This window comes from Pezoporus flaviventris, unplaced genomic scaffold, assembly GCF_033815535.1.
Source record: "Pezoporus flaviventris isolate CSIRO_AGI_PZ_B2104156 unplaced genomic scaffold, CSIRO_AGI_Pfla_v1 ptg000070l, whole genome shotgun sequence".
Taxonomy (NCBI): Eukaryota; Metazoa; Chordata; class Aves; order Psittaciformes; family Psittacidae; genus Pezoporus; species Pezoporus flaviventris.
This window is the reverse complement of record NW_026892618.1, coordinates 3,258,759-3,285,697: the sequence shown is the minus strand read 5'-3', so window position 1 is coordinate 3,285,697 and position 26,939 is coordinate 3,258,759. Positions and strand designations below refer to the sequence as shown.

Below are 26,939 nucleotides of genomic sequence, written 5' to 3'. Positions count from 1 at the left end.
CTTTAAGCTCTTACAAAATCAAGACCTGTATTCAGCTACTGGAACAGATAGTGATAAAAGGAAACGGCATCACATTTAAAACACTTCCTTCAATCTGCAAGCGTTACTGCACTGAAAATATTAGCACCTGAATCCTGCTGCAGCATAACTTTCTGAACTATAATCACTCAGACCCTGCGTAATGATTCTGGGTTTTTATTACCCAGAATAAAAACTCAGTTACAATTTATGGCTCACACCTGAGATGCATGCTATCTAACAAATTTTCAAGCATGAAAAGTAATTCCAGGTGCTTTATTGCATCCTGAAAGGAGAAAAAGAAGGGACTATGTTCAGCTCCTCCCTGTCACCATTTTTTTTTTTTACTTGGGTTTTTAACTGCATACAAATACACTGACTTTTTATGTAGCAAAATTAGTAGGTCAGACATTGCAAAATCAAGGCTACATGCAATACTCTGCATCAAACACAGTAACAGCACAAACTCAGCTCCTAGCTGTAATTACTGTGTAGCTAGCTCTAGCCACACACCATGTGCCTTCCTTGCTGTTTTAAACCGCCATCCTCTCAACTGCACATAAAGCCATCTACCAGGTTTATGATGACCTGCGTTCACTTAGTCTTATGCACTCAATTATAACATCAGGCCAGCTCTTTTTCAGAGACAGAAGAATTTCTCCATCCATACTGTACTTGATGCAAAATACAATCTGCTCAATGGTTGAGATAAGGATCACCTAGACTGAAATAAAAGACAACCGCAATTCAGAGGAATTTCAAGACTAAAATGTTGAAATCCCTCCATCCACTTCTCTGCCTAACTCCCGGAAAGCACTTCTACAATAAAAGCATGATTTAAACTAGGGCCCACTCCTGATTTTAACAACTCCATTTCTGCTTCATGAAACTTCTGAAAAAAACTGGTTTGCTTACAGCAAAGATCCACAGAATTTGTGGGCACAGCCCTCAGTCCAGAATAAGACAAAAAAAAACAGGGCAGGGGCAATAAAAGCCAGTCAGGAGGTAGGAGAGCGAATGAGAATATGAAGTTGCTATGGTGGCATAATAATACCCATCACAGTGGTTCCCAAGGCACTTGTTACTGTTCTTTCTCATTCTATTGTAATTCTACAGCCTGCAGATTGAGATAAGGCTACAAATACAGATGCCTCTTACTTGAAGTTTCTTCAGCAGTGCTGCTTCTGTGTGGTTTCCTTGTTTGGCTTGTTTAGCTTTCCAGTACTGCTTCTGGGCTGAATATCGGTTCATAGGACACACCTTGAAAAGGCAGTCTGTGAAAGATTGAAAAAAATATTAATAAGTAATGTTGAAAGACACTTCCTTCATTTGTAAGTATGCTGTGATTGGTTTTCTTTTCCCAGAAATGACAGATAGCAGTGTTTAAACACAGACTGAAAACAGCTTGATGGCAACAAAATCATAACCAGGGTGCCAGAACATCTGAGTTGAAACTAAAGCCTTCATGCCTGCTCCACGCAACCAATGCAAGAGTCCCAGGCTATGAACCTGCCACATGCAAAACTGCCTGCTGCTTTTTTAATGCTCTTTGCTGCAGCACAACATTACAGACGTACTATTTGAAGACATGCGAAACCTTGAAAAAACAGTCCTGCTTTCTGTACACCATACATCTGGCTGCCCTGCTCCTCCTGGCACTGCTGAAACAGTGGCTCGCACAGGCACTCAGTTGCAAGCCACCAAGGAGGTCAACGCAGTGCTCAGGTCTGCACACACCTTCACTAAGACCGATTGATTAAAATGAACGGTAAAAGCAACGGAGTGACACGAACTGAACACCGCTGCCACCCAACAACAGGTAAGGAGGCAGGGAGGGGAAGCCACCCAAGAGGAACTGCCCAAACAGGGTGGCTGCACAAATGAGGACAGAGGAGGTACACCCTGAGGAGACTGCAGCCAATGGGGTAGACACCGAGTAACAAATGAGGATCTGCAAAACAAACCAAGTTGCAATGCAGTGACCTCCATCCCTTCTCCACTGCGTCCCCACGGTGACCACATGCAGCAAGAGTACTGGGTACTGGGAAAGGGGAGAGATGAGTCTGGAGGGAAGCCAAGGGGTGCTTTCTTAACTGCTTGTTCAATTGTTCATTTTTATTTCCCAATACCAGAATCAATAATTGAAAGTTAATGTTAATTGGCAATAAACTAGATTTTGTGAAATTCCCTGACTGAAGACTTTCTGGGAGTTTTCAGTCCAGTGACAGTCCTATAGACTAGAAATAGAAGTTCATGATTCACCCAAATCCTACTTTTAGAGTGATAAACGATAACTAGTCCCGCATGGCCCCAGTCACCAACTGCTCTAAAAGCTAGGCTTGAAACACATTTACTTAGCAAACGTTGGCAATTGTCCTTTCACACCCTGCATGTATCAACTGGCAAGAGGAAGGGACAGGAAACTATTAATTAGCAATCAGAGTTTTGCTGTGAGACTAGGAAGAACATACAGGACTGTATGTGTGTTAGTGTGAAACTACTCCCCAACACGGGTTACCATTATAAATGTCAAAGGAATGTCTGTCCCAGACTATTAGCCCTTTCTATTTAACTGTCACAGATGGCCAAGCACTCTCTGAGGACTAATCCATCCCCAGAGGATGGACCTTGAAAAATTTCCTCCCTGCTCCATCTCAGAGTCTCAGGAAGGTAGAGATGGCAGGGAAATTATTCCCTCCCAGCCACCCAAAATGCAGCACAAGCTACAGCCAGGTAGTAGAGGCAATGTATCCTGCTTAAGAGAGGTTTTGCTCCAGGGCTGACTAAGAATAAAAAAAGTCTTGATCCCACAAGCACATCTTGCAGGCACTGACACCCCAGTTTGTCCAGAATTAGCAACGTTGCTTCTCTGATGGTCATCAGAGGACTTTCCCACAAAAACCAGACTGCAACCGCACTGGAAAGCCACGTGGCACAGAGTATGGCACAGACACTGCTCCTCACGAAAATACAGAAAACAAGAAGTGAATAAAAGTGCCAGCTCTATGTGAGCAACATGAAGTGCTTTTTACCACTGCACTCAACAGTTAATGGAATACACATCACACAGCACAGAAAAATTTGAAAACAGCCCTCTCTACTCTCAGCTCTCTTGCGGCTTTCTCTGAAGAGAGTCACTTTCCAACAGCACTGTATAGTCACCCTTACCTCTGTTATCAACCATGCTGCAATATGAAATGGCAATATCAATACTAAGTACACATTCCAGTTAATGTACTGGATCAGTGTGTAGGTGACCTTGCTCAGTCTACCAGCCTCGCATGTCATTTTTAAATACTGTGCAATCTCATCAGTCACCCATTACTGTCACAAAACCAGCAGGGGAAGCTATAGGGAACTATCATGGTCTGTGTTTTTAACCACTGAGTCAGGTCAGCAGCAGTTTCTATTTTACAGTGCTGTCCCACTCACACCCCAGTTCTCAGAGCAAGTTTAACATCTGCTGTTGCTAACTACCTAGGACTGGTTCCAGTTCTCCAATCCACAACAGCTCATGTGGGAAATACCTTCTATCATGCACCTAATTACTCCACCCTTACAAGTGAAAATTCAAGTGTCAAATTCATGATCTGTCTGTAGAAGATGCTGATACCAAGATAGATACTATTCTCATTTTCAACACTATCAATCTAATGGAGTTACTCTTTCACACAGGGATGAAGAGGTGGAGATTTAGCTCCTGTGAGATACATTCTCCATATATCCTCCAATATACCCATCTCTTCATAGTCTGCAAGGAGTTACTGAAATCAATCTACAGTAGGAATTCCTCTTATAAAACAACAGGAGAGGGAGCGAAAATCTAGTGTGAAGACTGGCCTTGCCTTTCCTAAGTAAAAATGAACTCCCATTACTTAAAATAAAACAAGACACACTCTCAATTATAATCAGGCCCACCCAAGCACAGCTATCTGATGTTAGTGCTGCCATAACCACTAGGCTAAGACCATGCCACATATTCCTCCCACCACCTGGGCCCACAGAGCTAGCTGTCTGCAACAGTACTGGCTCTCAATCCACAAACTAAGCTGCAGTGCTCTTAGTTCTGCAGATGTGCCATTTGCTCTGTCATATATTGGCCATTATTACACCAAGCTTCTCATTTCACTGTCTCTTCATAGCAATTGATCTTCCTCTACTATTCGTAGCAGCAAAGCTTGTTCACACAAAACCACTGCCAGCGGCAGAACTTTCCTTGGCACTGACCCAAAGTCCTCACCAATTTGTTCCCTAACCACAATCCTCAGTCACTGTTCCCAAGAGAAAGCACTACAAATCTTTATCAAAGCAAACCCAGCCACCTTGCAAAGGTGATTACTTTCATTTCAAAGTGGAACAATTACAATGAGAACTGTATCATACAACCTAGAGTACGTTACTCCCAGGTAACTTTTACAATATCCTGAGCACTGAGGAGGGAAAAAAAAAGGAAAAATAGAAAACACAACTACAAAACTCCGTGGACTGTTAGATCATACTGTACATTGTAGGAGATTTTAAGTATTGGGATTTCAGCTTGTAAGACAAGAAGTCCACTATTATTTTCTGCAGCAACCTATAATTAATGTAACTTCTCAAAAGGCTTCACGAAATACTTATTCCTCTGAAGTAACAATACCTTTTTTTTATAGGACCAGTCTTCATTTCTCAGTTACTCCCCACACATCCTGTTATTTGAGTAAACACACCATTTCCCATCCTCATGGAAGAGTCTTGAAGCACAGTGCTACCAACCTGTAGAGAAATGCAAGCTGTGCACGGTGATGTGCAGTCACTATCAGGTCTGCTTCCCAAAGATGAATGAATTTTCCCTAATGATAGCTCTCAAATTAAAAGAAATGTACAGCAGGTGGTACATAACCTCAGCCACCACAGTTCCATCTGCACAATACAGGTCTCCTGACTTCCAGTCTAGTGCTTTGGAAGTTGAACTATCGAGAGCTTTGTTAAAAGCTGTATTATTTCAATTGTATTTTCTTCAATTTATCTTTAAAAAATAATAATCATATTGTTTGTTTACTTTTTACAATATGATACTATATAAATTCAAGCTTTGTGTTCCTGAACATCAGGAGGGGAAAGAAAGCAGAGCTTGCCCTATAGAAGCTATAGTTTAAATAAACAGGAAAAAAATAGAGAATTAAGTAGAAGATTATAAAGCTACTTTCCAGCACACAGTGGATCAAAATCCCAGCCCTCCTCAAGGTCTATCTAGGGACCCACTCATGAGACAGACTATCTCTTCTACCTTCTCAGACAGTCCTGGTTCCCAACTCACTACTTTACAGAGTTTTACATAAATGCTTCTCTTCCTGAGGACACTAAGTAGGCACAATCAAAGGTAAACAAACAGCTTTAAAGCAAATGGCTTAAAAATAACAGCCAGTTTCACTTACTGAACTTTCATGTGTTCAGACTTCTGCAGTTTCAGCAGTTTTCTCATACCCACAGAATCTTCCAGGCAAAATTTCAATTACTTGTGCACAAAGTGAAGATGGAGAAAAAGCGAAACACTGCCCACCCCAGCCCACACACACAGTTCTAAAAACAATAGAAACACTTCACATTTTCTTTACAAAATGGAAGAAGAAGGGGAAGCTCTTCCTGGTCAACCCCAGGCTTAACCTCCTACACTATACACCTTGGCTTGTTAGAAAGTAAGAAAATATGACAAATTGTTAGTGTTGAGACGTGCACAAATTACTCACTGGGAGGGGACGGGGACAACACATTAATCAGAACAATCAAAAGATGGAAAGCAGCAGCTCTGGGAATGCAGGAGAAGATCCAGAGAGGATGCACCCAGCACTGAACTGACCATCTGCCCGAGGTTGACAATGTGCACAAAATACTGCTCTTCAAAAGGCAATAGCAGGTGGAACAACCACACACAGCACATCCTCTGAGCAAAAGGCAACTACACTCAGGAAGTCTGAACAGGAAAATAACTCGTATTACGCCTTTTAATCTTCTTTGACATTGGATAAAGAAGAAGACTTAGAACAATATTTTTCAGATGTTTTCTCCCATTCCCTGCCTCCCCCCCCCCCCCGCCATGTGTTAGAAATCCAGTTCATGCTCATCACAGATATCTATGATTTGCAGAGCTAGAGAAATTATCACATCTTTATTTAAACCAGAGGGCTGACAAATGCGTAAGTAGAAGTGTTAATAGTGGCCACTATTAAATCAGTGTGCACAAAATCTATGTGTTTTCAAACAAAAATCAGAAAGGTAAAAAAGAGGTGAAGTGAGAATGGAAAGGAAGGAATGTAAGAGAGCAAGCAGTGGGGCAATGAAGAATCTTGAGGAAGACAACAGAAAAAACAATCAGGAGTCTCAGAAGAAAGTGAAAGCAATTATGGAACTGGGAGAAACAAGAAGAAAACACAAAGACAACCCAAAACAAGGAACGAGAAGGCAAGAAAAATGGTAGATGGCAGATAAAAGAGAAGGAGGAAGAAAGAAGAGTGCACAGGAACGTAATGGAAGGGAGAGACAAGGAAAGAACAATGTCAGAAAAAGCTCAGGACGGTAAAAATTGAGAGAAAAGCAAGAGAAAGATATACAAGAATTCATCACTTTCATTGCAAATGCTTCAAGAAAAAGTGGCATAAAACGTAGGGGAGTTTAAGAACTTAGGTCATTTTACACTTAAAATAGAACAGAGACTTATGCTCCTTTTTCAGAGTTGCTAAATTTGACTAACAAGCAGGTCTTATCTGTGCTATTTTACACCTTGGAAGCTGAAAGCATTTCCCTGCTGGAGATAACAGCATCAAGCTGAAATGTGTTTAAGGTCAGAGTCCAAGGAAACTTGCAGCTCTGCTGTTCACAATGTGACTTTTCTACAGAGGTACAAGACTTTTGACACACACTGCTCTTCCTAATCTCTGTGAACCTGGCCCTGCAGCAGGGTAAGCATTCCCATCTTGACACCAAGTGCTTCAGCTCTCACTAGCTTCAGGCAGAATTAGGACAAGAAGCACCTGTGGCTTGATCAGTTCTTAAATTCAACTGAAAAACAGCATATGTTTTTCTTTTTTTTTCCCTTAACAGACTTCGGGAAACACATGTGGGACCAAATCCTGCCCTCCTTTGCACTGACGCAGATATGGAGATGCACACTGATGAACACAGAGCTGCACCAGGTTCTTTCCGTTGTGACTGAAGGTGAAATCTGGACCACAGCTTCTTTGTACAGACACAAAATGAAAAGCAACCACAGCTCTCCTTAGCTTTACAATACTTTGTTTTGGAGGAAGTTCTGAAAAACCTAGAATAGCTACCACCCACTCACACAACACAAACACGTAACAAAACCGAAACTGCTATTTTGAGACACCTCTTTAGTCAGGCTTTCAATTCAGGCCAACAGCTCAGTACCTTGATCTCTGAGTGAACCCTGTAGAAGAGAAACAAGTAAAGGCCTGAAGACAGGCTGAGAGAGTTGGGCGTGTTCAGCCAGGAGAAGAGAAGGCTCTGGGGAGATCTTACAGCACCTAAAGGGCCTACAAGGATGCTGGAGAGAGACTTTTTACAAGGGCATGTAGTGATAAGACAAGGGGAATGGCTTCAAACTGAAAGAGGAGAGATTTAGATTAGATGTTAGATAGAAATTCTTTACTATGAGAGTGGTGAGACACTGGCATAGGTTTCCCAGAGAAGCTGTGGCTGCCCCATCCCTGACAGTGTTCAAGGCCAGGTTGGATGGAGCTTGGAGCAACCTGGTCTAGTGGAAGGTGTCCCTGCCCACAGCAGGGGAGCTGGCATTAGATGATCTTTAAGTCCCTTCTAACCCAAACTATTCTATTATTCTATGAAACACAATTTTTATTTTTATTTTCCCTGTTGGGGAAAGGGTTGAGAAAATATTACCAAAAAAGAGCAAATACAGTCCTCTGATGCTAATTTTCCGAGTCAGTCCTTGGAATCTAAACATCTTGTTAGAAACTTGCCTTTCTCATACTTCTTTGACTCTCGGGTCAAGCTCTAACCTCAAATCAACTCCAGTTCAGCTATCAGTGATAAAAACATTATAAACCATACAGACAGCAGTTCCTACTACTAAAGAGGCCCTACTCTTCCTGCTGCTAGATGTTATTTTTAGTTGCTTATGTCTAATCATGCAACTAATCATTCATTCCTAAGCCTTCTTTTTATGTCAAGAACTTACTTAAAGCAGTTTTTGCTTGGTTTATTAACTTTGCCATTTTAATTGAATGCTATTTCCCAGAAGATTGGGGTGGGAGGAGAGGAAATAAGGGTTTTGTTTACATTTCTCAGTTATAACAACAACATTTAGCAACTTTTTTGGCTCAGTGCTTTTGAGCAGGGCTAAGAAATTTAACAAAACATGGCGGAGATGTGCTGGTTGCTCTCATAATACAGACACCTCTGTGGTACCAGGCACTAAATCCTGATTAGATCCAGGATTAGAATAGGAAGTTTTTGCTGTGTTCTCAACAAAGCTCCTACTATTTCCACACTTAGAATTTGACATGTAAGATGAAAGAGAAAACAAACAAACAATGACTTTATCTCTGCTACAGCCCATCTCCTGAAAGCCACTTGATTGCACATACCTGAAGCAGCATGAAAATGCTAATAGATGTGGCCCCTAACGATATAGCCATTATGCTATAGCATGGCAGGTTGCCTCATTTGGGGTGATAAAGCTCACTGATTTAGCTTCTCCTACCCCTGTTGCAGGTCATCCAGATTTGCATTCTACCACAATGCTAGCAATAGCTAAGCACTTCAAAATTAAGTCAGACATGGGGGCACCCTAAAACAGAAAGAAGAAGGACAGGAAGTGAGGAGCCAAAGGGAGCTAAGAGGCAGCAGTGAGGAGGAGGAGGAGGAAACCGGTTAATAACAAGTTTTGGGGCAGGGAGGGAAAGGGAGAAGAAGGGATCCCTGAAAAGTGGAGGATCTGAGTTAGGGGAAAGGACAAGTTAGATGCTGTGGAGAAGAAGGCGCAGAGGCAACTAAAAATAAAGGGATGTGTTATGCAAGCAACAGAGAGAGGTTTCAATAGCAAATAGAGCCAAAACTGTCTACAACTAATACAAAACATTCCCCTGCAGAAGCCGGGATGTAGCTCAGAAGTACAGTCCTTGCATTCCCCCAGCAGCAGCAAACAGCTGTACATTTTGTCAGCGCTTCCTCCCTTTCTGACATCTGATCTACGTTACACATGTTCTACTGCCACAACTGATGGCATGCCATTAGAGCTGAGAGGTTCAATAACTTTTCACCCTGGATCAGTGTGCCCAGACCTTCTTGATGCTGTTGAAATTACTTAAAAAAAATCAAGAGACAGTAAAGTCAACTTTTTTGTTCTTTGCCTTTTGAAGTTAGGAAAAAAGCATCATGTACAGTTCAGTATAACTGTACTGAAGTTATAAAGTCAAGGCCTCAAATATTAAACAACTTAAAATGTAAGACTGTCTTTGTCACCTCTGTTCAGCTCCTTGATCATAGGCATTTGGTTGCATTCTGCAATTATACCATCACATGCAAGTCTTTTCCAGTGACCCCTGTCTCACATAGAAACCCCGATAGCTTCTATTTTGAGAACACATCAGGCTAGTGAAGTTGCTGAAATACTGCCCAAAAAATCCCAATCTGAAGTTTTGTGCAAGCTGGAAGCTGTGAATTAAACATGCATTTGCAGGCAGAGAGAGGATGAAATCACAGTTAGGAAGCCTGAAAGACACGCTGGAGAACTATATTCTATCCTCATCCCTGCTATCAAGTTATTTCATCATGCAAGTGACTGAAATTTATTACTATAAGTTTCAGAGTACACATCCTTACTTTCTCAATTTCCAAGCTCTGCAGATGTGCTGAGTACTCACAGCTGGAACTGGAACCAACTGCTTATGTTTTCTGGATTTGCAAGGGGAAAAAAAATCTTGAATACTCTGAGAGAGCAGAACTGAAGCCTCTCAATGACTTAAACACAACTTTTTTGCAATAATAGCATATACACACTACAGCATAATAAACACTGGAAATAAAATAACAAGGATAAGCGTGTCAGTGCAACCCCTTGAGACAGATAAAAGCAGCCATGAAACTCATCTTCCTTGCTCTAAACCAAGTGAACCATAACTGTCTTTATCTCATAACGTGTGTGAATCCACATTTAAGCCACAAAAGGTCTGGAGCAGGCTAGTAAGGCTCTGCCTTGGCACAACTAGAGCCAACGGCTTAAATCAAGCACAGGCCAAACTGAGAGTCTACTTTTATTTTGTTCCCTGCATATAAACACACCAAATTTCTGATACCACAGGTGTATTTTTCAGTATTTAAGAAGTAGAAACTGTGTGTTGTCCGTGCATTGTTATTTTTTCCAACAAGCAAAACAGCAGAATTATCAAAATCTACAAAGTCATGTCCAAGAAAGTTGAGAAAAAACAGACATGGTTTTAAGTAAAAGTAAAACAAAAAGCTGTAAAAATATTTGAGGGTAGTCTTAAAATGTTGTTTTATCTTTTAAAAAAATAAACAAGCCAGCAGCTCAAGTACTTTTGAGCCTCACAAGCTTGTTTTCCATTTACAGTAAGAGCAGGTCTGGAGCAAGGAGTTGGTCGCACCACAAGGGACCAGCATTTGATGTACAGAACACAGCAACCAACTCTTGGACTACAAGAAGATTAGTCCCTTTCCCCATATTTTCCACCTACCCCTCCTGCTTTTGCTGATTTGGTATTTAATTCTCAAAATATTCACATTCCAGCCTGAAACTTCAGCAATGCGTTCACAAACCATGAAGGCATTTGGGAAGTTACATTCTGATAAGGCAAAGTGCTGAAGGACTTACAACATGCACGAACCAGTCACCGAAGAATTATCCATAGGTACTGACCTCTGAACTTCTTTGGAGGATTAGCAAGGTCACCTGCCTCTGGCTGAACCACACACCGGTCATCCACTAACCTAGAAAAACAAAAGTTATCACACTTACTAAAACATGTGTTTGACATCAGAGTGTGTATATATATATATATATGAGTGTGTGTGTGCGTGTGTGTATATATATATGCAGAGACATACCTGTCACAGCATAAATATTGCACATTTCTCCAATTTAATTCAAAAAAATACTTAAAAACTTTTATTCAGTTACTAAGAATAACATAAAAAAAAAAATACATTTTCCTTCGAGAGAGGATTTCCTCTACTGAACTAAAATATGGCCTACGCTTCCATTTAAACCCAGTTAAAGTCCCTTTTGCTAGATCATGTGCATTAACATTTCATGTAAAATTTTTGTTTTCTTTCATTAGAAATAGTTTGGTTTTCTACACCTCTCAGATTCTCACAGCCTTTACCCTAGGGCACAACCCAAAATCTATCAAAATCAACAGAGAGACTTTAAGACACTTAAATAAGCCCTGGAGAAAGGCCTCAAAGAAAAATGTTGGGAAGGCACACTTGTATCTGGTACATCTAAAGCACTGTGGGTTAGCTTGGCCCTACACTTGCAAGCTGTCCTGTGCTCACAGATTCCTGCATACCCACTGAGGACTTCTAGGGGAATGCCAAGCAAGCAAAATTTATGTGGGTACCAGAGTACGTGTGGACTTGCTTACACATCTTGATATGCAGGGGGGTTTCTCCAGTGACCTGCTGTTTCATAGCACTGTTTTAACTAGAATTTGAATCCAGGATCCAATAAAGCACCTTGGGTTTTAGTCTTTAAACATTCTGCTGCTCTTCACCATTTCCAATCTTTTTCTTCTGGGGATGCATGTGGAATTAAGTTTCAGCTCCAATCAAAACTCAAGGGACCACATTTTCTTTTGCTAAAATGAATAATAATTTATTTGATCTATATCACAAAATCTAACTGACAAATCAAATCTATTTCTCACAATATTTTAGAAGTTAAATAAGCAATAAAATTCAAGAACATAAATTGTTAATCTTATCACAGAACTCCCTAAACATAAATTCAGCTTCCTTTCAGGAAGCATCTTGTAAATAATTTGCCTGTTTCAAACAATTATTCAGGAAAATCAAGTTTAAGGACACACTACTGCCCTGCCACTTCACAACAACAGCCTTAGCAGCATTTTCTGTGGGAAATTGCCAGGAAAAGCACAATCTGAGTTCAGCCAAATTACATAATACAGACATTCAGTTTTCACACAAGCTGGTAAAGTCTCTGCATCCAGCCATGAGTGCAGCAAGACCAATCCCCCAGCATGCCCATGAATTCTCTACCTCTAGCAAGCTGCCTGTTGACAAGCTGCCCACTTGCAGCTCCCAGAAACAGAAGTGAAAATGGTAGAATTTTACAAGTCAAGAGCTCAGTTCTCATAACATACTTGGATGCAAATGTGGGTGTCAGCAAGAAGGAAGAACTGAAGTAATGGTTGCAGGATCAGGCAGGGGATCTGCTATCACCTTATGGAGTTGTGTTTTTCACAGTCTAGGTTTGGCCAGGCTTAACAAGAACAAAGCAAGGTTTGGAAAGCAGGACTAAGGAAGAGTCAGTGCTGCAAGATCTGTCTATGATCTAGAAAGTTAAAGATTCTTATAAACAGCACCTAAAACCTGGAACCACAGAAGAAACAGGGCTGCAAAAGACTACCTTAAACAGAAGCTTTGCCAAAGGATTTTAATGCCAAGAAGTACTCCCCCCCTCAACAAAATCTCTAAACAGCTTTCTGAATAAACCTGTAAGGTCTGACCTTTAAGCACTGTCAGGATGGAAGACAGTATATTGGAATCTGAATGAAATTGACAAGGAACAACTTGTGTTCCTTGGTGACAACTTGTGGACTCTAGTGACAGAACTGTGGATGAAATACAAAACTTTCATCATGGTACCACATCACCATAACAAAAGCCATAAAGAAAACAAAGTGTTGGTGCTGAGAAAAACCAGCAAGAACCTGCACACTGAGCCAGTTAGCTACAGTGTTCAAACATGTTAAACTTGTAAGGCTCAGAAAATAGATATTGAATGATTAATATCAATCACTTTCATTTAAGCATTCTCTAAAGGCACAAGGATAAAGACCTTGAGTTCTGCACTTATTAGGAGCCAAAGGCATCAGACAAGACAAAGGAGAAAGAAACTGCTGCTACTCCCATCCTAGAGATGTGACAGCACAGAAATGACAACACAGAAAGATGAACTGACATGTGGCAGGACAATGGCAGGACAACGGCAGGACAGAGGTAAGGCAGGCAAGATGCATCATCTCCTGAGACCTTGCTCCATGCCTTCGCTTCTGACATCTTTGTTCCTTACAAAGTATCTTACAACACAGGACAAAAACGTGAATGAAGTATTGCTTTGTCTACAAAGCAGTCTTCCAACAACTTAATCTCCAAAATTTCCACACAATTACATTCTTCCTGTATTCCAACCGTATGTCCTTCAAAATGTTCAATAGCTACTTGTTTATGCTGGATGTGTTTGTTAGGGTACTATAGTTGCACATTGCACATGATGCAAGACTTCAGCCTGCTCTGTAGACCAGAACGAAAGAGGCTCTTCAAACACAGACCACTTCCTCCGATACACATTTCAAAATATTCAAATCCCACTTTTCATACCAAGCCAAAAGGCAGCTGTTGGTTTGTTGCCGAAGCCTGCTGGGTGGCTGTGTTAAGCAAGCAGTAATTCATGACCTTTGTAGCATGCAAACAATCCATCTGAGATGTGCGAAACAGAGCAACAGGCTTGACTGCAAAAGGTCCTGGGCACCTGCAACTTCTGTCAGAAAATGGCACAGCATGTTTTAAGATCACTCACTTGCTGGTTTGCATAGGATGCCAAAGTACACCAGACAAAACTCTGATAAAGGCAGAATTGACTGTATTATACCATCATATTTGCAAGCTATTTAAATACCAATCGAAATTATTATGCCAATATTCCCCTTCTTCATTTCCAGATTGTTCAGCTTGGAGAAAAGAAGACTCCAGAAAGACCTTATTGCAGCCTTTCTGTTCTTGGAAGGGGCCTATAAGAAAGACAAGGAGAGACTTTTTAGCAGGGCCTGTTGCAATAGGACAAGGGTTTTAAACTGAAAGAGATGAGATTCAGGCTGGCCATAAGGAAGAAATTCCTTACAGTGAGGGTGGTAAAACACTGGCACAGGTTACCCAGGTGAATGTGCCATCCCTGGAGACATTCAAGGCCAGGCTGGATGTGGTTCTGGGCAACCTGATCTAGTTGAAGATGTCCCTGCTCACTGCAGGGCGGTTGGACTACATGAGCTTGGAAGGTCCCTTCCAACCCAAACTGTTCTGTGAGTCTATCCAAGCTACTCTATCACCAAAGAAGCTTTGGCAAACTTCAGAGGGTTCAACTCTTCAGCTGGACTGCAGACAATACTGCTACTGCTTTGTGCCGCAGTTCCTGGCAGATAAAACATGACCGCATTTCAGTTTTTCATATGTTGATGATATATAAATGGAAGGAGCTCCCTGCACATGTATGATATGATTTTTATTTGTGCAAGTTCTTCCCTGAACGCAATAAGTATCTGGTTTATGAATAATGCCTCCAAGTAACTGTTGCATTGCTGCAGTAATTAAGTTGTACAGTAGTTCACCGGTGCCTAAGATAAATCATCAGAAAAGTCAAAATAATAATTACAGCCCAGACTTTACTCATAACCCTTTGTATTCAGTAACTGCAGAATTGTGGTCTGAAAGTAAAAACATTAATGGGATTGCTTGTCTTTGATGCCCAGTCTTTTTCCCACTGTAGCCAGGGAAAGCTTTTCCACTTGCTGCAGGGGAAGCAAGGGCTGCTCCTCACCATATCACCAATCTCACAGACTAGCAGGTATTTAAGCCATTAAGACATCATGCTAGAGTGTATAAAACCATATTAAATGAGAACTGAAACTATCTAAAGCAGTGTGAGTTAAGGTGTGCTTCTCAGCAGAGGCAGGTGGGGAAAGCAAAGGCAGCTTTCAACTCTCTGTTAGTGTTAGCCAGGGTAGTGCACCATATCATGTAAATTGGTCAAAGCACAGATATGTTCATTTTTTTCCCTCCTTTGGTGGAGTTCAATCTGTCCTTTCTCACCATATGCAAAGCCAAATGTGTATAAGCATTCAGTATCTTGCAGCAGTGAATTCCATGTAGAAGGTAGCACCTGTGTAAACATATTTACAAGCCATTTCAAATATAGTGCCTCTCGTTGTTTCAGCATCAAAAGGACAGGACCAACTTCTTCCAATATTATTCATCATTTGTTTTCAGAGCTTGCCTAATATAAACAACTTCAAACTACCCATAGAGTTTCTAACATCGCTCCACTCCCTGGGCACTGGGCAGAAGCAGGGAAATAACAACTTGCAGTAATTCCCACTAAATCTTTCTACCAGGTACAGCAGCAGTCTTTGTAGGGACTTTCACTGAAAGAACAGACAGAGTGAGACTCTGAAGAACCAGGGGGGACTCACTAGCTATTTGGGGAAACAGGAGGAAGGCTGTACCAATGGCAGGAGCAAGACTAAGCGGCAGCAGTGTAACTGATAAGGAGGTTATGTTGGCAAAAGAGACTAATGGTATCTGTGTTTTCAGTTATGAATCATGTATGCTGGATGAGTCTTCATGTCCTACAAGCTCCACTGATTACTTACACCAAAGGTTTCTAGGAACTTGCAGATGTAGCATGAGGGTCAAGGAATAGTGGTACAGCTACAAACCTAGGAAAAATCTTCACAATGATGAGTTATTTTAAATTTTAAATTTACACTGAGTTACACTCTGGAAGAACAAAAACCAATGAAAAACAGAAAGGAATGATGATGGATTTAATGGATTTTAGGGCTCTTTCATACTGTAAGATGCTTTTTAGATTGTCCAAGAAAGGAGCTACATAATGTCCATTTTTCCTCTCTTTGTGCCTTCAATTTGAAAAAGTCTTCCTGAAATGTACTTTTCCTATCAACAGACTTCCACTTTTCATAACCAATGTTATTAAGCAAAACAGTACCTAAACAAACACATATGCACACAGACTCTCATACATATACCTATACATACATGCATGTGCGCCTAACTTGTCAAAAAGTGCAAGACCCAGCTACTGATGCCTGTTACAATACATGAGGATGAACAGAATTCAGCTTGATACTCTTTATACATATATATTTTACTCCTCAAAAAGCTGAATAAATTAAGCTAGAGGCAACGTCTTCAATCTAAGACACCCAGCTGCTCAGATTTTACTCTTAGCGGTAATATTATTTCACTGTTCTGAGCAGCATAAGGCCTGACAGCAGCAGGAAGAGGGGGCAATATTGACAACAGTAAGATGAGTTCGACATTTTGTCATTAGAGGCAAGCAATACGTCTTTGTTCCACATCAGTTCACAAATCATGCTGAGGCTACATCCCAAAGACACAAAACCTCAACACCCCTTTGTGAACAAAAGAGCAGCCCTCAAAACCTCTCCTTCGTTCCTCAGTCATCTCTTCACATACACAACCTCCTTATCAAAAACACTCCTCCAGAGCACCTTCTTCTCCTAACTGCAGCTACAAAGCCTCTCCCATGCTCCACACAGTAACCATTTGAGAAAAGAACTTCTAGTCACATCACTAAGAAGCCAACCAATAATGAACAATAGGTTATTAAAATTTTGCTGCCCTGGAAATCAAGCATCAAATACCCAAGTGCCAAAACAATCAGGTCCACCCAGTTCTTCTCCAAGTCCACCCACTTTTCATCTCATTGAGCCTCTTATCAGGCATCTGCGTCAGCCCACTTCTTGCTTGCTTCAAGCAGTCTCTTGCCAAAAATCTACAGTCATCATACCTCACCCTTCCCAAAATGTGAGTTCATATTCCTTTGTGACTACCAGTTCTGATTCAAATGATTTACAGCTTTATGATTTAGCTCCATTCTACAAAATTCACCCCTCTTCCTGTCTCCTTCCTTTCTGCAGACAAATTTTTCATCATCTTTTCACGTGTGATTTTTCAGGGTCTCCCACATTAACCCCAACTTGCACAGAAAATAAAAAGGATCTTCCTTGCACTTACAGCAGGGCTATTAAGCCTCTGTACCATTTAGGAAGATTTTTTGTTAAAAATCCCTTTTGATAAATGGGAGGATCACAATTCATAATATTTAAACAAGAACTGCACTACATGCCAATGAGGTGCAGCAGCACAGACAGAGACACAAAGTCTGACTCCTGCCTGCTCCTAGCTTCAGCAGCTTTATTCTTTCCTTTCTAAATAAATTTTAATTGCAATAAACGTAAAGCTTAACACAGGTTGAAAGAAGCTATTAAATCACAGAACAGTTGAAGTTGGAAGGGACCACAGGAGGTGATCTAGTCCAATCTCCCTGCTCAAGCAGGCTCACCTAGAGCACATTACTCAAGATTGTACTCCTGCAGTGGAAAAATGAAATTCTACGCATCTAAAAATATTCCTGACTTCTCAAAGCGTCTAAAACAGCAGACAAATTTCACCATGAACCATCTCAGCTACACAGATCAGGAACATTCAGCCATTCTCGCTCTGCTGAAAAATGCTCGCACAGGTCACTTTGAATTGCATTATCGAATGCCATGGAGACAGAAGGGCAGAAAGCAAGGCACAAGGCGCATACTGAGAAACGAAACAACAGCATGCTAGTAGGCAGCTCCACAGTTGCACTAACAATTGCACTAATAATCAGCCTTAAAGGTTTTTTTCTTTATCTGATCATACATTCATATATTCTCGTAACTGCACCTGCAGGCTTGCATGCTGGAGGGGAAGAAACAAATCAAAACCAGAAAGCTGAAGTTTTTCCGATTCAATTAATTAATCCAGCGATAAATTCTGAATGCCACTTTGTTATTCTTTTGTACTGTATTATATCCAGTCATGCTTTTAGCTTGTAAAGGCTTCAGGAACCTGTTCAGTCGGATTTGTTAATCCTTTTTATGGTTACATTTAAAACATTGCACAAAATGACATAAATTGTAAGGAGAGTTAAAATAAATGATTAAATAAAGTGTTATTTGGTGATTACAGTGCAGGGGGCGGGGAACAATTCTTCAGTTTTAGTCTCAGTTTTGTAATTTTCTTGGCCTGCATAATAGTTAAGTCATTTATGCCCAGGGAAAATGGTATTGAGCTTATCTTGAGCATACTAATTTTTGCCAAGTAAATAAACATTCACACAGTATTTCAATATCCTCACAACAATACAACACACATTAAGTCACTTTGCAGGGCTGCCAAGCACACCTATTTTCTGCTGTCAAAAGGGGACTTGGGAAGTGTCAGTGGGAGGAGGTGTGCCAGCCCACCCCACCCAGCTCATTCCCCAGTCACACAAAGTCCGTCTACGCTTCTCCAAAATGCTGGGGGTGTGCTCCCAGGCTTGTTCTGGCTTCAGTCTGTCTCAGTACCTTTGAAAAACAAATTACATTCCCATAAAACTGAGGAAATGTCTGATTCCTTCCCTTCTTTTTTCTTTTTAATATGAAAAGTGAAACTCTACCATACAAGGATGTTGTGGTAGCCTAAAGGCATTCAATAGAAGAAAGTCTTGCATGGGAAAACATACTGTTTTGGATGAAATTTGTATTAAGACATTCTTCTACAGCTAAGAGATGGAAAGGATATAAAGTGATTAGCAGGAAAGCTTTCTGAAAGCAGTAGTGGCTTGCAGAACACAGACCCACTAACAGTATGCATCACCTGGGAGACTGGACAATTTTTCTGTTATTGGCATTTTCTTTTTTGGGTGAAATCTTGGCTTTCTTTGAACTTACTGGCAAATTCTCCACTGATTTCTCTGAGGCCAAGATTTCACTCCAGTGATCCTACCTTCCCAAAAGTGCCCTGGGGGGGGAAGTGCTGCTTATTAAATAACAAGCAGTGTCAGCACCAAGTGCATTGCTATATCGGAGACCCTTCAGAAGGAAGGAGCCCACGACCAGCAAGCTCACCACTGCCAAGACAAGCTCACCTGGATACAGGATGGCAAATGGCATTCTGGTGGCCTGAGTTCAGCTATGTAAGCCTAAAATGTCTAGCTTTAATCCACCATCTGGGATCTTTTTTCAGTCAAGATTGAGAGGCAGGCACCTCCAGAGGGCAAAAACAACCTGCTCTAGGGCAGATGTGTAAAGTAAGAGCATGAAACATCCTCCTGACACAGCCTTTCTCTCTCCCTTGTCTACTGGCTACTTGTAAGAGGATTATGCTTTGGCAAAACTTGTTAAGTGTAACTCCAAACCATCTTCAGACAGAGGTACTAACGTTCTGCAAGGCTTTCCTCCTAGTTCAACCTGAACACCTGGCATTTTTTCTTGTGCCTGGCTTGAGATGCCAACAAGAAACCCGGGTGGATCTGGTTGAGATATTCCTCCTGCCTCATCTACCTTCCTTCTGTGCACCCCTCAGTGAAACAAGACTGATAACACTGCACTCTTGGAGGAGCACACTCCCTACCAGGTTTCCAACAGGCAGAGAAAATGTTATGTTAATGTCCCTACACATAGGGTACAAGGAATACGTATCTCTTGAAGTCTGCAAAATCTTTTGTTTAAAAGAGCCAGCATGACCAACAGTATATATTTGAGGGTGAAAATGTTTAGGCTGATGCAGTTTATCTCAAAATATTCCAGCCACTGACGTATGGTGGAACAAAAGAGAAAAACATCCTTTTAGTTTCAATTAAGCTTGCTCAGCTATTGCTCAGAAGGAAAGTTGTGAAGGACCACTTCAGTTAATTGTACACAAAATGAAGATGGTAAAGAAAGCTGTATTAATTACTCCAATTTTGTTAAAACTGGAAATTAGATCATTTTAAGGCAAGACTTTAAAAAGTGGGACACTGCAGAAATAAACATAGGTATTAAAATATTCCTTCTTCAAGCATATTATCATACATTAAAATCCAAAAATGCCATCATCTGCTCATTCACTCAGCAGTCTATTCGAAATGTTAGCACACATACAGTATTCAACAGAGGCTTTATATTCATGCTCTTCAGGGCAAAGGCCACATACAGCAAACATCCATGATAATCTCCAAATATTCCTTCTGTTTATTTTAGGAGCATCTGAGGCATCCTTCATCAAAGTGTTTAAGTACAATCTAATTTCCACAGCTCTTCTATTTAATCCTTACTCCAACTAGCTACATATTGAATGCAAACACTACAACAAGTCTAGGATTTGGCCCAATACAAATACGACGCTTACTTAGAAGTAAATCAGAAAATCAAGATTAAACACATAACTTTAACTCCACTTGCTTACACCTTAAATACGCATAACAGGTCTGCCACTCAGCTCTCCCAATGTGTAAACGTATGGATGCTCTCCCAATGTGTAAACATATGGATGCTCTCCCAATGTGTAAACGCATGGATGCTCTCCCAATGTGCAAACATATGGATGAAGTAGAATTACTACGTATATTGACATAACATACATTAGCAACACTGACACTGTGACCACTGTTAAACAAAAATGGAATTTTCGGGCTTATGCAAGTCTGCATCTTCACATGAATTTTAGGCATGTAGTTCACTAATCAGTCCCTATCAGACTGAGTAGCTTAAATTCCTATGGTACATAGTGACTTCAGAGAAGAGGACCTATTAATAGCATCACTGGTCTCAAAATCAAGTAGACACACAGAACTCACCGCAAGGTTACCTATTCAGCCAGAGACAGCAAAGCAAAGCCAGCAGTATAGAGAAAATAGTCACATTCAAAAGAAATCCTGCATCCAGCTTCCACCATGAGAATTTGTGCTTTTTGCTCAGCTGTGTGCATATAGCTCCACAGCACATATTTGTGAACATCCTCTTGAAAGGACTGAAGAACTGTGCACTAATGAAAGGAATCGGAAAGTCTGAATTTGCCACTGTTAACACCATTTAATGAAAACGGAGAGAAAGGTTTACGCAGAAAAATACTGTTGAGAAATGCCAATATCTGTCCAGTGATCCAAAAGTGACTTCATCACTGAAAATGGTAATGAAAGCATTCACACCTACACGCCAAAACAGCAACACATTGTATAAAAGAAGCATAAGCAAAAGGCGAGAATTGGGAAACTTACTTTTGGCTGAAACAGCATAATGTAATAATATTGTTGTTTAAGCAAACCAGCTTCCAATGCTACTGTAGGGTCTCTAACAAATTTCTGGGACAATAAGATACATATAGAAGAACACATACATACTCAAATACATATATACATATTACTGATCCTGCAAATACAACTTGGAATCTAGATCCTGGAAATCAAACCAAGTTCTTTCTCTATTTTGTAACATAAATAGTAAGAATCCGGCAGACCAATCCATGTCACACTGTGTAAAAATGCGCATGGAAAACATTTCTTAATCAAAATGCTGATATTTTACACATTTTTCAGTGTTTGTTTCACACAGCAACGGCAAATCTTCTGTGCCTAACATTTTGCTAAAAAAGTTCCCCCTTTTTAGATAATAGATACCCAAATACTCTATGTTACAAACTCATTTATATGTCAGGATGTTGAATGAAGAAAGGACTCTCCTTATTTCAGAGGCCTTCAAATGGTGACAAGTCCTGAGCTAGTGTGAACAAGTGTAATTCTACTCAAGTTAGTCAAACAGCCCTTTTCTACAATAACTCAGCATTGACCTAGTTCCCTTTATATTCTTTCCTTAGCCTGCCTTCCCTTAGCTGCTCAGAGGCTCTCTTCAAGGACAACCAGCAATACTGTGCCACCGTAACCATGCATCACAACTTGAACCCACACCAGCCACAGCCCCCTTCCATGTGACATACTGTATCCTGTAACGAGGGACAAACTTGGGCTTTACACCAGGTACTTGAACCTTCCCCAACCACCTTCTTGCTGAGACAATGCCCTGGAAGTAGAGCACTGCTTAGTTTTGCTTTCAGATAAAAGGAGACAGGTCTCAGTTTAAGAGCGCAACCATCATCAAGCTGGTACCCAACATGTAATTCAGCTCCCAAAATCCTGCTGCTGGTTTCAGCATTTACTCCTGCCTGCAGGGACAATGACTTGGTTTGCAGAAAGTCACTGAACTAGATCTGCTCACCCTTTGATATGTGTCCAGCTTTCACTGATGGTAATAACTATGCACAGCTATTAAAGGATAAGAGATAACTTCACATCAACACGTGTTCCAATTCTTCCAACAACAGATTTTATTGTGTTCATTTTGCAATGACAGATGTTTACAATTCTTTGCAGCTGGGCCAGGTTATTTTGCCTATTGTCTTCTTCACTTTTCTGTTACTTCTGCAGCAAGTTAAAAAACACCTTCCAAAAAAAAAAAAAAATTGGCTGAAAAATTGCAGTGACTCTTTTTACATGTTTTTAAACTGAGTGGAGCCAGTTTCCTACTGGGAGAGATCATTTTGGGAGCTGTTCCAGATTCTCTCAGAGCTGCTTTCCCAGTTGCTGGAAGCAGCTCTCGGAGCCTTTTGCCACACCTACACCCAACCTGTACATGCTCGCTTAAGAGAGTTACATGTACCAGCACTAAGCAGCAACCTGAAGAGGAAATGCTTGGAGAAAAAGTTGGGAAGCAGGAAAGAAAAAGAAGGAGCAGCCATAAGCAAAACAGTAGCTTCTGTGCAGGTATATGGGTATGAAGGTGGAAAAAAAGAGCCAGTGCATTTCTCTGCTACTGGAGTGACTCTTTCCTAGCTAGCATTTTAAAAACTGAAAAATTAAGTAAAAAGCAGGTTCAAACCTCAAAACCACTTCAGACTTCTCTTCAATTGACCACTGTGCAGGCTGGCATCATCTCTGGTCTTAACACTGTGACACTAGACTCACAACCACAAATTCAACATGCCCAAGAACACTCCCAAAAGCTGAGACCAAGCAGCACAGAAAACCTACATTTACCTCAGCAGACCTCAGGATCCAAGCCATGGCGGCGGCACGCTTCAGGAGAAGCTTCCAGGAACCCTCCATCTCTGCCCCTGCATAGGATCTGGGGACAGCATGAGTGCCAAAATCACACCAGGAAACTGAGCAGTTTGCTGGTACCAACCATTGCAGCCAAGCACCTCAGAGCACACGTGAGCACGTGTTTATTAGTAGAGACATGGCAGAAAATTTGAACATGGTCTCATCCTTGACCTAGCACTTGCACCTGCACTCTCAGCACTGACATTATGCTGCTGAGCTGGGACAGGATGGGATTTATGTCACTACATAAACATCAGGGCAACAACTCTGCTGATCACCGAAGAGGGCTGACTCCCAGGCTGTGCTGTCAATGGTCCAAATGTTGTATCACGTACTAAGGTGTGTCTTAACAACAAGCTCTGTTACAAAGAAGTAAGTTTGGCCTTCTTCCGTAAGGCCCTCCAGTTCTGCAGCATTCTTTTCAGCTGAAAGAAGAGCTTCCAGGTCTCCTAGTACAGTTTACCCTGACACCATAACAGAGGAAAAACGCCTGCAAAAAATTCCTTTCTCTTTGGAGAGCTGGAGTCCTTTTATCATTTACGTACGCTTACTGGGAATTAACTGGCAGAGAAACAAAGACATCTTCTAGAAAAGCCTGCACTTCAGTGATATATACAGGTAAATAGAAGAATGGCATCCACTTCATTTTTCCTTTTAAGTGCATTAACGCCTGTACACACCCATATTAATGCTCACATTACAATCCCATTAAACCCACGAGTTTTAAAGATGTGGACTACGTTTTAGTTAGGAAAAAGGAGCATGGTTCATCCCTCTGAATCAGTGACTGCAAAGCACTGTTATTCTCAAACATGATCCAGGGATACACAGCACACCTTCTTCCTCCCATGCCAAAGTATATGTCAAAGTATATGTCACAAAGAAAGACAAACCATCTTGAAGGTTACAACTCATGTTGCAAAAGTTTTTAAAGTCAAAGCAATCAACTCTAGAAGAACTGCGACAGTATCATACGTTTTGTTCTAAATCTTGCAATTTTTGGTATCTTTACTATTGGCCTACTTCCTGATGCTATAAGATTATATATTAAAGAAACCTCTACTTTCACAGAACAGGAAAACAGCACATGTTGCTTGCTGTCATCACCACCCAGAGAAACACGAAAAATGGCTGTCAGCTCTGAAAGCTCAGAAACCAGAGGACCAAGGGAATGAATCCATGCACAACCACTTTTTTAACACTCACGATTTTTCAAACCCCTCTCTTTTGTTGGTAGGGATCTGACTCATAATTTTCAGAAACAAACAGGAAGCACTGCAGACATCTCCAAGTATTTCCTCTCCCCACCCTCCCTTTCACCCACCCCTCTTGTCTTTTACTTAACTTCTGGACACTTTATTATTTCTTTTGCTACGTCCACAGTGAAATGTCGCTGTTCTATACTGGCTCCAGTGTGCTAAGGTACACAGGCCTTCTTTTGCTGAGATCAAAGGGAAAGGTGCCCTTCCTCCCATTGACTGGACAAAGTGAGGCTTTCACCAGCTGGGAATGCAAAGCTCCTCCACCACAGCCTACAGCATCACATTGGCAGCCCTTCCCAGTAGCAAGCAAGGGCTCTTCGCTCTCCAGTCACTCTGCCCTAGGGAGCCTGAGCCCCAGGGCTGGCAGGGGCAGAAGCCAGCTGGCCAGGCACTGGACGTGACCCTCCCCACAGCAGAGTCCTGCCGAGTGGGACTTGGAGCAGAGAAACAGGATGAAGAAGTGTTAGAAGGTAATGTGCCGGGAAAGCTTTTTTACCTTACTCTGTTTATTACAGCGCTTCCTTTCATTGTGTGCTTGGGGAAAAAAAGAAAAATCATTTCCCCTTCTCCATTCACCATCAGGGCCTGTCACAATGCTGGGCAAGCAGCTGCTTAGCACTGGCTAGCAAGAAGGCACTGCGGAGGGAGGACCTCAGGGCCAGCTCCTCTGCACCCTGAGCAGAGCCCTGACTGCAACTTGTAAGGAACTACTGGGAGTTTTTATGACCATGACTGCCCAAAACATGCCCACCAACAGGTGGGTGAGGAAGGGGCAAAATCCAACATGTGGGAAAGGCCAGCAGCGAGACAGCACACTGACAGCCCGTGTCTCAGGGAGATGTAGCACAAGGGGGCACGAGCCCTGCACCTGCTGGAGTGAGCTGGGGAAAACAACATGAGTGGCAACAGGAGAAAACAAAGGACTTGGTTTGAAGAAGACCATGCAGCTACCACAAGGAACTGGAGCTAGGTGAGAATGTGGTGGGTGATGGAGTAGTCAACATTACTTACTCCTGCACGACCAGCACTCAGCCAGTGTGGTGAGCACCATGGAGGCACACAATGGGAAGCTACCTGTTTCCCTTTTTGGATCTGTTGGTGCTCTCAGGCTACTCTTTTTTATTTTCTTGATGGAAAAATAAAAAAAAAATAAGTGGGCTCCATTCTAGCAGCCCTTCCCAGAAAGAAAATGTTCCACTTTTCAGGGTACTATGTGTGTTCCATTTCTTTATGTTAGTGTATAGTCTTAAATGCAATTACAGGAAAGCCTGAGATCCTGAGGTTTGTATCCATGCCGCCCTGGCTCCCATAGTGACTTTGACTGTAGCAGCAAGGCTGCCCTGCTACTGGGCAGTTTCCCTGGAAGGGGAATGTGAACACAAAAAAAAAAAGGAGATACCAAAATTCCCAGCTAGTTTCAAGTTAAATAAACTAATTGCTGCACACAACCCCATTTTAAAAGTCCTGCTAAAGTCAGCCTAACATTGTGCAATAACATTCATCACAGTAAAACTATTCTAACCTTCTCCTTATCACTCCACAACCCTCTCGGATGCCTTATCACAAGAAGTCAACCCAATGCCTGGCACATTCAGTGCCTTAGCTACGATTCCCTGTTCATTTGTATATAGTAAATAATACTACTCAGCTATAAGCTGATCTGAAAAGATAGTATAGCACCCCACCCGAAAATCAGCTCAATTTTTATCACCTTTCCAGATTTGATTACATAATCAAAAAGCCAATCCACTAGCTCTCTGATGCAGCCTTGTGTAGGCTTACACAGTTTCTTCTCCAAGTCAAACAGCACCACATTGTCTGGGGTAATCTCATCCACTCACATAAACAATTAGTCTGCTATATTTTGATTATCACTTCCGTTTAAGAGGACATTGAGAGATGCTTCAGCCTGAGTGGCAGAAGGTCTGGCCTCCTGCTAAAACAGACATGCTCTTCTCAAGGTTCTTTTCCAACTGCAAAACATAGCTGCCAGCCTTGCCCCAAGTACCTCGCTGAAGCAGAGCTCTGTTCTCATTTGACACACGGAAACAAACCAGCATGCATTTAGGTGATGCCTGACACTTTTTTGAGTTATAAGACTCATAGATCACATATTCGATAAAAGAACTAAGTTGACCCAAATGCAGGAAAGAGCAAAAGTAAATACTGAGCTATTTCATTCAATTCATGTTACAGCCTTTCAGAGCTTGACTGTCTCTAAGCAACAGTGAACTCCATTAGAACAAATCATCTACTAAATTGTTTAAGTATATGAACTCCTATTGCTTAGAGAGTGCCGAGCAGCACTCATGTAAACTGTTTGATTTGAACAGTGACATGCAGCCATGGATAAAAAATAGCTCACAGAGTAAATGTATATCCACGGCCTCAGTGGTTTGAAAAACTATTCGCCAATCAAAAGGTAGGATAATCCCTGATACTGCAATCTACTCATATAAATTCTTCCATCAGTGTAGTGCCCTAAATGAGACATCAGAAGTTAACTGCTCTCCTGTGAACCATTAAGATAAAAACAGATATTGGTTAAACCTAAATGGATGATCTTTCTTAGAAAAATGGAAAGCAGAGAGGAGGATTTATTCTACTGCATTTGTATATGCTCCTTGCTACTCTGGCAGCTTAAAAGGAATACAAATTGTTCCCATGCCTCACAATGTGCACTTCAT

The 26,939-nt window shown here is 41.4% G+C and overlaps 1 protein-coding gene across 4 annotated transcripts in view; it reads right to left on the bottom strand.

The window, feature by feature from the left end:
- The window catches only part of ITPR2 (inositol 1,4,5-trisphosphate receptor type 2), a 255,174-nt gene that overhangs the window by 212,166 nt on the left and 16,069 nt on the right, over positions 1-26,939 (bottom strand). For all 4 annotated transcript variants that reach the window (XR_009746719.1, XM_061472136.1, XM_061472137.1 and 1 more), the window contains exons 2-3: positions 10,916-10,986; positions 1,177-1,292 (exon numbers count right to left, since the gene is read on the bottom strand). Coding sequence is in view for 3 of the 4 variants with exons in the window: in XM_061472136.1 (XP_061328120.1) it covers positions 1,177-1,292; positions 10,916-10,986 (187 nt within the window). In the remaining variant the exon portion in view is untranslated. The remainder of the gene's footprint in view (positions 1-1,176; positions 1,293-10,915; positions 10,987-26,939) is intronic.